A 13,636-nucleotide genomic window follows, 5' to 3' on the forward strand; every position below is an offset into this window, starting at 1 on the left:
TAAACTTCAGTCAATATATGTAAAAGAAATTCAATAAAAAATTTAAATCGCCAAATTCTTAATAATTCATATAAATATTAATTATTTTCAGAAAAATCAATTATAAATCTTGTAGGATGGAGTTTTGTAGTTTCACATTTATCGATTCGGCTCTTTCATCAGTATTTACTCTCCATGTTTTCGTTTCCTAACCCTAATTAAAAATTATTTGATTAAGGAAATCTTGGACTCGATTGAAAATTTTAATTAAATATTAGTACAAGGAATATATTTCTTCATGCAAAGGTACTATTTATTACTCCATTTCAATCTATCTCAAACTATTATGAGCTGTTCAGTGCTCCCTCAATAAAATTATTCTGGAAACTGATAAAATTGTATTCTGGAACTGTTCTAAGCAAAGTAATTATGAAATTAAAATTAGTATATTTTACAATTCTTTTACAATAACATATGCCTTTATTTTACTATAAGGCAAATTAGGCTTAGTTAGTTTGTCATCAGTCCTTTCTGAAAGTAGTCTGATTCTGTAAACAATTTTTATAAATAGCCTGATTTTTTAAAACTGAACTGATGAGACAAACAAATGAACTTTTAGGGCAAAAAATTTGAAGTTTATCGTGAAATTTTTGATACAAATGCTGCACAATATAAAAGTAGTACAAATGAGGTCGATACAAATGTGGTACTATATAAATGTAGTACAAATGTGGTCGATGCAAATAAAATACAAATGTGGTACAATATAAATGTAGTACAAATGGGGTCGACACAAATGTGGTACAATGTAAATGTAATACAAATGTGGTCGACACAAATGTAATACAAATGAGGTACAATATAAATGTAGTACAAATGTGGTCGACGCAAATGTAATACAAATGTGGTACAATATAAATGTAGTACAAATGTGGTCGATGCAAATAAAATACAAATGTGGTACAATATAAATGTAGTACAAATGGGGTCGACACAAATGTAATACAAATGTGGTACAATATAAATGTAGTACAAATGTGGTCGACGCAAATGTAATACAAATGTGGTACAATATAAATGTAGTACAAATGGTGTCGACACAAATGTATTACAAATGTGGTACAATATAAATGTAGTACAAATGTGGTCCACGCAAATGTAATGCAAATGTGGTTCAATATAAATGTAATGCAAATGTGGTCGACACAAATGTACTACAAATGCGGTACAATATAAATGTAGTACAAATGTGGTCGACGCAAATGTAATACAAATGTGGTACAATATGAATGTAGTACAAATGTAGTCGACACAAATGTAATACAAATGTGGTACAATATAAATGCAGTAGAAATGTGGTCGACACAAATGTAATACAAGTGTGGTACAATATAAATGTAATACAAATGTGGTCGACCCAAATGTAATATAAATGTGGTACAATATAAATATAGTGCAAATGTGGTCGACACAACTGTAATACAAATGTGGTACAACATAAATGTAGTACAAATGTGATCGACTCAAATGTAATACAAATGTGGTACAATATAAATGTAGTACAAATGTGGTCGATACAAATGTAATACAAATGTGGTCGTTGGCGGATAAAGGTTAAGGGCTGTTACATTAGTTATAATTAATTAATTTATGAAGTAATTGTTTAATTTTTATTCATGAACAGTATAAACTGTTGTAATATCTGATGCAAAAAATCGACTTCCATATACAGTGTTAATAGTGCAATTTAAATGTAAACACTTATAATATAAAAAGCTTACACCAAACTCTCGGTCACTCACTCTAAATACGAATACATTTTACTTCCAAAAAGGGTGATTTTGGAGAGCTTTGAGTCACGCATGTAGATTTTGATTTAGTTTTATAACCGTCGTGAAAACAGCCTACCTAATTTAGGTTTTACGGCTACTATTGTTCAACTCCGTAGCCTTGTAACTTAGAACCTAATCCAGAAGACAAGAGAACTCCTGGCCCGAGTATTAGAGAGAAATTTAACTTCACGGAATACTTTTTGGTGCAACTCACCCACATTTGCGGTACATGGTGAGCAAAACCACGAAAACCATCGACGGTTAGCTTGACGGCAATGGGACTGTAATCCATGATCCGTCTAGCACTGAGGATATTTTTATGTCAGCACTGTGGTCGGTGCGAGCCGAGTGCGGAATTCAAATCAACCAGCTATCACTGGACTCGAACCAGGATCACCTCATTGAGAGGTGACCGTTCTATCTCCTGAGCCACCGCGACTCCAAATTCTTTAGATTATTTACATTTGAATAGAAACTGGTGTGAGTTAATGGAAGTAATCGACGCTGGTATATATCAACCAAAACGAACAGAAGATAGAGCACCCAATAAGGTGATACGGATTCGAATCCCAGCGATGACTGATCGATACGAATTCCGCACCAGACTCGCACCATCCACAGTACGGACGTAAAATATCCTCAGTGTTAGACGGATCATGGATTAGAGTCCCCATGACGTCAGGGTAACCGTGGGGGTCTCTTAATTGTTTTATTCTCTAAGTAACGCACATGCAGGTTAGTTCCATCAAAAAAGTTCACCACGACGGCAATACTTGATCCAGGAATTCCCTTGTCTTCTTGAACGGGTTGGAAATTATTAGGCTACGGAGATGAGTTCGTCTTAATATTCTCTCTGTGCTACCTGTATGTGTGATTTACAAGTTAATTAGTGATTCTTATACTTTATATTGTAAGGTAGAAGTAACTTTGCTGACTTTATTACTGGGGTATATCTTTTCCTATTGTCAGTACAAATTTTAGTGCTACTAAATATATAAAAAAGAATAGTATCGTCTAGTTTACTAAAAGTAGTGTAAAGAAACATTATTGGTGTAGGAAAACACTTAAAAGTGTAAAGTAGTTTGCCCCATTTTTGTTGTTAAGATACATGAATATTTTTTATAATGTATTATATGCCCTCTTTAATATTGTTCCTCTATTATACGTTACTTTTAATTGGCATATAGGTTTTAAAAAAATCACAACCTGTTTTCTTCAAGATATAAAAAAAACTCATTATATTATTAATGCGTTATAGAGTCTGATAAAAAAAATTATTTAGATTTTCAGAAGTGAATAATATTCATTTTATAATTTAGTGATAGTCACAGAAAAATCAGCAGCAATCGAATAAGCTTTAATACTTTTATTTGTTTATTATTTAGAATGCGATGCCAGGGCGCCACCTTCTGTACACCCCTCCTATGGGCCCATACGATGAAGATCCGGGCATCATGTCGGAAGTGGAGACATCGGCGACGGGCTATAGAACCATTAGAGCTCCAAAAGCTCCTCGTATAGCTTCTTTCCCCCCACCTGTAGGACGTGGAGGCAAACCTCCACCTCACCTGCCTGATAGACATCTTATGGGTAAGAAATTAATTAATTCTTATTATTTTTAGATTTTAAGATTAAAAAAATAGAAAGTTTTTTTTTTCATTGACTTTTATAAGGTTGTCACTGGACCTATAGATTTAAAATGATACAATCAAATTTACGTTGTAGGAATACTATATCATTTAGTTTTCTGAAAGCGAACATACCGCTTGAAGGGTTAGATTTGCAATACTCAGCCACCCAAACCCCGAAGTCCAGGACTATGCCATCACCTCCTACATCAAAAAGCCTTCACACAGTCTTTTATAAGTAGTCCGCGCAGACTATTTAAAAAGTGAACCAGTTGTGCGCATGAACCCAAAACCTTTTATAAAAGTAATTGAGAGAAATTTATCATATATATTTGAGAATTGAATCTGTAATGGTTGACAAGTGAATAAGGCAAACCAATAATATTCATAAATAAAGCAAATTTTTAGTCATATATTTGCTACCACTTTCTTATTTTAAGTAGATTTTGTATTAAATGACTCGATCGGAAAGTGGAAATCCTTCATAGTGGTCTGATCGGACTACCTATAAAAAACCGTGTGGAGGCTTTCAGTTATCGAAGGCGGTGACTATGCCCCAGTAATAATTATGCTTAGTGTTTAAATAAGTAAGGGAAAGTAAGAACGAAATTCTTCGTTTAGTTGTCAAATATGAGTTAAATATTGAAAAGTGACATTTTTTACTGTTTGCACAAAATGCGACTTTTGACCTATATATTTTTATTATTTTTTGACCTATATTATTTTACCTATATATTTTGACCAAATTTTTGGTATTACTATATTTCTTAAATACGCATTTTTAGTCACGTTTATTTTCTTAAATATTAATTTTGAGCTTTGTCAATTTTCTTAAATACTCCTTTTGAACTGTGTTTATTTTCTTAGATACACATTTTGAACTATGTTCATTTTTTTAAATACGCATTTTGAGCTGTGTCCATTTTCTTAGATAAGCATTTTGAACTATGTTCATTTTCTTAGATACACATTTTGAACTATGTTTATTTTCTTAGATAAGCATTTTGAACTATGTCCATTTTCTTAGATACACATTTTGAACTGTGTCCATTTTCTTAGATAAGCATTTTGAGCTGTGTTCATTTTCTTAGATAAGCATTTTGAACTATGTTTTTTTCTTAGATACGCATTTTGAATTGTGTCTATTTTCTTTAATATGCATTTTTAGCTGCTGATGTTTTTTTTCCAACCCCAAAATCTTTTGCTCAGATTTTTTTAACTAAAATTAAAACTATTTGGCATATATAGTATATCCAGTACATGTTGCACAACATTTATGATGGTTACGGCTTCTCAATCAAATTAATTTCACTTATCCCATATCATTTAATAATCTCTTCGTATTTATTAACTTTGACATTTTTCATTTGAACGAATTTTTTGAAGCATAAGCGTTTAACAAATAACAAATAACATTATGAAATCACAAATTAAAATGACAAGTTATTTGAAATATTTTTATTTATAAATATTAGCATTATTTAAGTTATCTTTATTTAAGTTATTCTTTTTCATATTTTTTATCAAAAAAATGGGTTAACTTTTCAGTAAATTATTTATTTTTATCTGATACATAAAGCGAAAGAATTGTGAGCTTTATATAAGATTTTATTCACATCTGACAAAAACAGATATTAAAAGCATTTTATACCGTTTTCTAAAGCTTAAATTTCAGCTGAGGAAATTTGTGTGAAAATGTTTATATGATGTACATAATTCATTTTGAGTTACAAAGAACGAAACTTACTTGTGATGTGATACAAAAAAGCAAATAGAAAGCAAAGGACTGCAAGATCGCAAATGACTAGATACTAAATAAATATTACAGTATCATTAATTTTTCGGAAATCTTAATTTTGACTCTCTAATGAAAATTAAGATATGGAACTTCCTTTTGAATTGACTGTTCAAAAGCAGGGATGAAGAAATATAAAATAATGTAAAAATATTTATTAATTGCTATTTAAGTTATTAAATTTGCATCTTGCGATTGAATTTTTGGATGTGTTATTGAATCTTCCGTACTTTATTTTCAGGTCCAGTCTCGCCGCAGCTTAGGCACGAAAATTTAACTTTAGGTAAGTCATGACTGTTTGTAAATAATTCAATTAAAGTTTTATGATTAATTTTAAACAATGGCAAATTTTAGACACTTAAGCAAATTTATCTATCAAATATGGTCATTCTAGTTTACTCATATATGTTTACACTGAAAAAAGCATGGTCAAAACTACCAGAATTTGATAAAACTTACAGTATTTCTGACTCTATGGGAGGACCAAAAATCACGGTAACTTTTTACGAAACGCTATGATGGTTTAAATGGGTTTTATTAACCAGACTTCTGGGACTTATTGAACTCGATACGTCATTATTATACAATACGGTATTTTCGACAGATTTTTTTTTCTCTATATAAATTTTTTTTAATTTTTCTCCGAAAAAAAATAGATTTATATTACGTAATAGACAGCAACTGATAGTTATCGGTTGCTATCAAGCATTATTACTGTTATTGCGTAAACACTTTGGATTCATTTTAGAAAAAAATGAAGAAAAAAAAATGGAAGCAAAAAAAAGTTATCTGATATGATGGAATTTTTGCCAAGTTTCGTTTGAGAGTTTTACTGTTGGATTGTGAGACTGCACACGTTTCTTGTGCGATTGTATGTACGATGGTTGCTGAATTTACATAGAAAAAAAAGAGTAAAAAAAAGGCGCATCACTTCACTGGTTTCTGGAAAGTATCAATTTGTGTTGTCCCATGTTTTAGAAACTATCATACAAAGACTATTTAACTTTTTTTCATTCGCCCTAGATATTAAATGTTTTTTACGCATAAAAAAATTCGAATTTCAACTTGCGTATTATCTTTTGTTTTAGTTTCTTGTATTTCTTAATAAAATGAAGAAGTATGCTGATTTCTTTTGCATTTTTTTTTCTTTAAAAAAATTGGTAAAAAAAACGGTTAAATAAATCTAAGAAGGGGAAACAAGAAAAAAAAGAGGCTCCCACAGCAAGGAACTTTGGCGCCTAATGGCTTAAAGAGTACAATTTATATGTCACACATTTTGAATTCATATTATAAAAAAAAACAATTTATTATACATTTTTGAACACTTATGATTGTTTTTTTACAGGTTTAGTGTTCCTTCAGTATCGCAGCGAAACAAAACGTGCCCTCCTGCCGAACGAGATCACCACATTAGATACAGTAAAAGCCTTGTTTGTGCGTTCCTTTCCTAAGCAGTTAACCATGGAGTACCTGGACTCCCCCCATATACGCATATACATCCATGACCCCGCAAAAGACATGTTCTACGAGCTAGAAGATTTAGGGTAAGTCTTGAAACCTCTTTTACCAACATCATAACCTCTTTTACCTACCTCGTAAATTACTTTTCTTGAAAATGCTTTTGCATCATGTTTAATTTTTTTGCAATGATTTGATTCTGATCAGAAATAAAAAGGTATTTTATTTTATTTTATTTTATTTTATAACTGTTGTTGAATAGCCGACACTATTTTCGGATTTCCAACTACTAGTTTTCAACTCCGTAGTCTTATAGTTTTGAGCACAATTCAGAAGACAAGGGAACTCCTGAATCAACAAAGAGGAGAAATTTGTCTTCGTGTAGGACTTTTTGAGGAAACTAACCCATATTTACGTTACCTGTAAAGGAAGACCACGAAAGCCTCACACGGTTAGCCTGGCCGCAAGGGGACTCTAACCCATGATCCGTCTACCACTGAAGATACCTTACATGAGCACTGTGGTCGCTGCGAGTGGGTTGTGGATTTCGTATCGACCAGCCATCGCTAAGATTCGAACCCTGTTCACCTCATTGGGATGAGAACACTCTATCCCCTGAGCCACCACAACTCATATAAAATGGTATTATGTTAGTTAGGTTACTTCCGTTTTTTCACCAAAGCATAAATGTTTTGAAATAAATTAATATTATATGATGGAGAAATGTTGTAAAAAATTCTAGATCAAATAACGGTATAAAGTACCGGCTTTTTGGAGACATAATCCATACCTGATAAGTGCATTAGAAGTTTCCAGAATTACCACTAGATGGCAGCATAATAAAGAGAAACATCTTCTTAACTACATGGAAATGGGGGTCTATTACTTTTTTACCCAAAGAGTTTTTAAAAAATGTTCTCTTGAAGCATTAAAATTACTTTTTTAAGTCTGTATTTTATATGCTGTCTTTCTATCATTTCAAAAAGTAGGTAAAAGGTGTTGTGGGCATTAAAAAGCTGATCGCATAAAGCAACAGCTAGCACTTCGAATTTTATTGAAATGCTTTATAACGCAGACTGATATGTTTTAATATTTAACACAATTAGTTTTGTACTACAAATTATCGAAATTATCTTTATAAACTTTTGCCGCTCATAAAAATTTTTATTAATTTTTTCAAAGCATTGTTTAATGTTAATAACTATTTGTATTTAAGTTAATCTGAGGTAAAATTAATCATTTAAAAATATTTATTTGAAATTTTATAAACATATGGTGTATTTTATATTTAAGGGATATACGGGATCGATCAGTACTTCGAATCTATGAACAGGAACCTAATGGAGAAGTGTACAGTACCTGGGAAGGTGAGCTGAGCTACTTCTCCGAGCCCGAGTTCGATTCCGAGTATCAGAATCAGCACATACATAGAGCGAAGGTACATTTTTCTCTATCTGTCTCTTTATTTTAAAGTATAAAAATTATTGTCCCCTATTGTTGGGGTTTATGAATTATTGTTTCTTAAATTTGAAATATGGAATTTATTATTTTTTTTAAATTTAAATATATATGAATTGATGTTTCTGATGGTCAAATATACACAAAGAAAAAAATTCTGGTAAAATTGCTGAACTGTAAGGTAAAGATACTTCTGGTAAGACAAACCATAATTCTAGTAAGAAAACCGAAATATTCTTTATTTAACCATTAATTAATTTAACCATTATTATATGAAAGGTGTTTAAACCATTCATATGGTAACGGTTTCCGTTCATAAGGTAACGGTTAGACGAAATTCTGGTATTTAAATTCCTAGTTATTTCCACACATTTAGTAAGAAATAAAAAACTGAAAAATAAATTTAACCGAATGAATTTTAAGCATGAGTGTAAAAAAATTGTTTTATAGTTGCCACCAATTTAAATTTTTTGGTTTTTTTGCCACCAATTTAATTTGTTTTTTGTTTTTTACCACCAATTTAAATAAAATAATTTGTTCAATTTCTAATGTTGAGGCAAACTAAGTACATTTGAATAAGTACTAAGTACATCCTAACAAGTACATTCTAAGTAAATCCTAAGTACAAACTAAGTACTAAGTACATCTGTAGTTATCGTGCAAAAGATTATTTAAGATTGACGAAATAACAATTGTTTGAACGATTTAATACAAATACATTATTAAAAATATGCTTTTTTCTTAAACAAAATGTTTTTTAATAAAGTCATAAATTAGTTCTAATGTGCATTAAAAATGTGAATTGTCAGTAGATCCAGAAAAAAAAAGCAAAGAAATTGAGAAATAAACCCATAACAGTGAAAAAGTAATAAATATGAGTACACGTACTGTAAGAAATTTCACTTTACCTAAAACTGATTCAAACTGTTTTAAATCATGGCATAATAATTTGAAGGCTAAATTTAGTGTCATATAATTATATAAATAATAATCTTTATTTACTATATTAATTATGTACATGCTTATTTTTAATACTAAATAATCTTTATATTACTATTATATAACCTTTTTTTTTCTTTTTTTACAGATTATATACATATTTTTTTTTAAATGAAACGAATAGAACTCAACTTATTTCGTTAATATTTATCATCAGTTTCTTTTATGTCTACAAAATATATTTCTCAAATTATAAAAACTAAATTTAACAAGTTGTTAAAAAGAAGTGATGTTAGTATTTTTTACAATTTAATATTAGGTAGAAACAACAACGGGAATTATTAAAATGCTTGATGTTTCTCTAAACTTTTAGTGATATATATTTTACATCTAGCAAATATTTTACTAAAATTTAAAATAAAGAAGCTAATTTAGGCATGTTTTCTTACAGAAAATATTAATTTGAGTTTTTATGTGCCTTAACATTAAAAAAAACTTAAATATCAAAATGTTGTAAGTCTGATTAAACTGTGAGTCATATGTATTTTACTTCTATCATATGTTTTAAGTATATTATGAAAGCTAATTTTGAGATATCTATTTAGTAAATATTAATATTGAGTTTTTGTTTGCCTTAATGAAAGAAAATACAACAGCCGTAATTTTATGCTTCATACATTTCACATCTATAAATTATTTTGTTTAAATTGTAAAAACTAATTTTTTTTTTAATACGAAATTGAAAAGTAGAATTTTTCAAGTCGTAATTAAAGAAAAAAAAGCAACCTTAAGTGCCAAAATGCTGTATTGTCTCTTTTAACTTTCAGTCATTTACATGTTTACCTCTTCAAATTCAATCGGAATATAGCGTGCAACGGATACACGTACCAAAGCACTATTTTCTACGTAATTAAGGGATGTTCCATTCTTCGTTGCAGAAGTCATCATTTATGGCGAAGTTAGAATTCTTGAAGTGGAACCTCGTAATCGCTTGCTACGCGGTTGAATATTCTCTTTATGTTCGAGAAAGTAATACAATTCCATTTTTCTGGCATCCGGTTTCGTCACTCCAGGAAATGTTTGTGATCAGCGGGTTGCCACTTACCTGGATTACTAATCGAAATTTATTCATTTATCGGTGATGTTTCCGTTTCATTTCAGTTTACCTTAATTGAATTGTTCTGCTGTAATTGGGTGTTTACTTTCTCTGTAATTAGTGGAAGTAACGCGCTTTTTACTGTTTTTTCCATTTGTTTCTTCTTATTAAAAAACAATAATACAGTCCGACTTCTATTTAAAGAACTTCCATTTTGCGAATTTCTCTATTTTGCGATTTTTTTTCGTGGAACCAAGAACTTTTCGGAAATTTCTTCGTAAAATTGTGAAATGAATTTTCTATTTAATGAACTTTTCTTTGAGATCCACTTTCCCTATTTCCCAAATTATTTTAAAACAATTTAAACTTGTTAGCGCATTTTATAGGGGAAATGACCTTGAATTGTTTTTCGTAGCGACTTAACTTTTAAATAACCAGTATAATTTCTTTTCCATTTTGTTTGCATTTCAAACAAAAAATTCAGGCAAAATTAAAGGATTTTCTCCGAAGAAATTAAACTTAAGAACGCATGTGGTAATGTATGTTTAAAATTGCTTTTATAATTAATGCAGCTATAATTTTATACATAAATTTAGCTTTTTTTGGTTGAAAGTGCATGTAGCATGTACTAGTACTAAATAATGTTTTGCTCTATTCTTTGCTTTCCATGCAGACTTCTTTTATGGATAAAATGTATAAAATAAATAGTAGGTAGTAGTTTGCAAGATAAAGGTGTACACTTTAACTAAAACTTGTGTTTATGAATTTAAAACCCATTCTGTGTTGTTTAAGTATTTCAAAAGATGGTTTTCTATTTATCGAAGTTTCAATAGAACGAACTTATTACCGAGATTTCGCTACTTCGTTATATAGAGATCCGACTGTATATACATAAAAATAAATATAATAATGGTAATTTGTTACTTAGATTCGTATCTAGAGACATTATACGAATTAATAACTGAATGGGTTTTACTTTGTTTTATAATCTGTAGTAAATATTGTAATTTTTAGGGTACTCTTCAAACTAAAGAGGAATTCAATTTTCTTATGTTAACTTTTTATTAACTTTCTCATGCTAAATTTCTCAACAATTTACAAAAGTAGCTCGCTTTATAACATTTTTTCCATTAGTTTCGTTTTATTTAAAAACATAAAAATAAAACATATTTGCATAAAAATAAATAAAGTATCGGTAATTTGTTATTTACATTTTGATATAGAGACATTATACTAATTAATAGCTGGATAGATTTCAATTTATTTTTTATTCTGCAGTGAATATTGTATTTGTTAGGGTACACTTTAGACTAAAGAAGAATTCAACTTTCTCATGTTAACTTTTTCATGTTAACTTTCTCAGCAATTTACGAAAATAACGCGTTTTTTAGCATTTTTTTCATAAGTTTCTTTTTATTGAAGTACAATAATATTTACATATATAAGTAAAATATCGATAATTTGTTATTTATATCTTTATCTAAAGACATTACACTAATTAATAACTGGATAAGTTTTATTTTATTTTATCATTTGCGGTTAGCTCTTGTTAAGGGTGCTCTTCAAACTAAAGACAAATTCAACTTCCCACGTATCGAAGTTAGGTAACTTATTAATATTTTATAATTTTTATTTCATTTGATTAATTTCCCCTCACACAGAAACTACTTTAACTTTGTAAATAATCGAAGTTCAGACAAAAGTAAAATATTTTTAGAGAGCTAAGATTACAGGGATTCCAAATTTTCAATAAACTAAATTTCAAATATTTTGCCCAAAATCATGCTTTTGCTTTAGTCAGTCAAGTCTTTTACTTAGTTATATTTTACCTTAAATTAATATCAGCGTGACATATTTAAATGTAAAAATATTTAATCGATATTTTCACTCATTCACTCAAGCGGAAGAAAGAATCAGCTGTAAATAGCTACTCGCAGCTGTTTGGAGCGATACTAATTCATATCCATTGTCTTTTTCGCCAATAACTTACACTCTCAAAACAAAGAATAGCAGCAATACTTAGCGTTTTGTTTTCACTGATGCCGACGTCAAGGTCTTTTTTATCAGAAAAAAGAAAGCCTAGTAAGATTATAATCAGATAGACAAGTAGATAGAATATAACATTTACATTGGTTCATTCAGAACCTATGAATGTTTCTTTTCGTTAATTGGGGCAAAAGAATAGCTTAAATATCACTCTCTTTTTCATCTCGCACCTCTTTTTCTTTCCCTTTCTCTTTTCTTTTTAGAATGATATTTTCTTTACATATGAAAATCTGGCTTTGAGCTGAAATAGATAAACAGCGAGATAAAGTTTTATTGTTATTTTGACATACAGTCTCCGCCCAAATTATTAGACGCACTCTAAGATTCTATGTAAAATTTTAATTATCAGGCTATACTATACAGCTTTATTGTTTTTACGTGACTGAAACCGGTTTGCACTTGTTCACCTTCGTCTATCAATTGGTTAGCATTGTAATGCATTTCGTTAAAAATAAATAAAAATAGGAAGCATATGAAAAATCTCCTGAATAAAAACCCATTACATAAAAACTCAATACTATAAAAGTATTGGATATAAACTCGTATAAGATATGTAATTATTGAAAAACTACAGTGTGTCTAATAACTCGGTCTAATTATTATAATATTCTAATATAATACCTGATATAATAAATATTCTATATTTATGTAATGCATAGCTTAATTTATCCAATCGTCGAATTCATATTATATATCGTCTAATTTAACCAATGGATGCACGAACATAAACTAGTGCAAACCGGTTTCAGTCACGTAAAATCAATAAAGCTATATCATATTACCTTATAATTAAGATTTTATATAGAATCTAATAGTGCATCTAATAAATGGGCCAGGGACAGTACTACCTGATATTAGAACTGATTGGATCAATTAGAAATCAGAAGCTTATGTGATATTTATACAAATAACAGTTGCAGTCATTCATAAATTGCACAAAAATCACAGTTCTTGTCATTGTAATTTGCATGTTTTTATAGTTTTGCAAAAGACTGGGTCCATTATTATTTAAAGTATGCTTTCATAGTTGTTGTTGTTCATTTACGTCACACTACAGCTGCACAATGGGCTATTGACGACGGTCTGGGTCCAGGGAAACATCCCTAAGGATGATCAGAACACATGCCATCTCAATTTTGATCCTCTGCGGAGGGGATGGCTCCCCCGCTTCGGTAGCCCGACGACCTGCATGCGAAGTCGAGCACTTTACGGTAGAACAGTTTAACGAGGACCAATATCGCACACCCTCGGTCCCTACGCAGACTGATCCAAATGGTCACCCACCCGCACACTCACCGCAGCCAGTGATGCTTGACTTCGGTGATCTGCTTGGAACCGTGTCTTAACGATCCGTCCACTGCGGGACTGTTTTCATATTAATATGTACTTTAGATATTTTGTGAAA

General features: G+C 30.2%; 1 protein-coding gene across 16 annotated transcripts in view; it reads left to right on the forward strand.

Moving 5' to 3' along the window:
* LOC107442885 (coiled-coil domain-containing protein AGAP005037) overlaps window positions 1–13,636 on the forward strand; it is a 330,755-nt gene that overhangs the window by 252,832 nt on the left and 64,287 nt on the right. For all 16 annotated transcript variants that reach the window (XM_071182301.1, XM_071182305.1, XM_071182308.1 and 13 more), the window contains 4 exons: window positions 3,197–3,401; window positions 5,476–5,517; window positions 6,580–6,778; window positions 7,986–8,130. In XM_071182301.1, the coding sequence (XP_071038402.1) occupies window positions 3,197–3,401; window positions 5,476–5,517; window positions 6,580–6,778; window positions 7,986–8,130 (591 nt within the window). The remainder of the gene's footprint in view (window positions 1–3,196; window positions 3,402–5,475; window positions 5,518–6,579; window positions 6,779–7,985; window positions 8,131–13,636) is intronic.

The sequence above is a fragment of the Parasteatoda tepidariorum genome, chromosome 4 (assembly GCF_982258835.1).
Source record: "Parasteatoda tepidariorum strain Cologne lab strain chromosome 4, Ptep-v5.0, whole genome shotgun sequence".
Classification (NCBI taxonomy): Eukaryota; Metazoa; Arthropoda; class Arachnida; order Araneae; family Theridiidae; genus Parasteatoda; species Parasteatoda tepidariorum.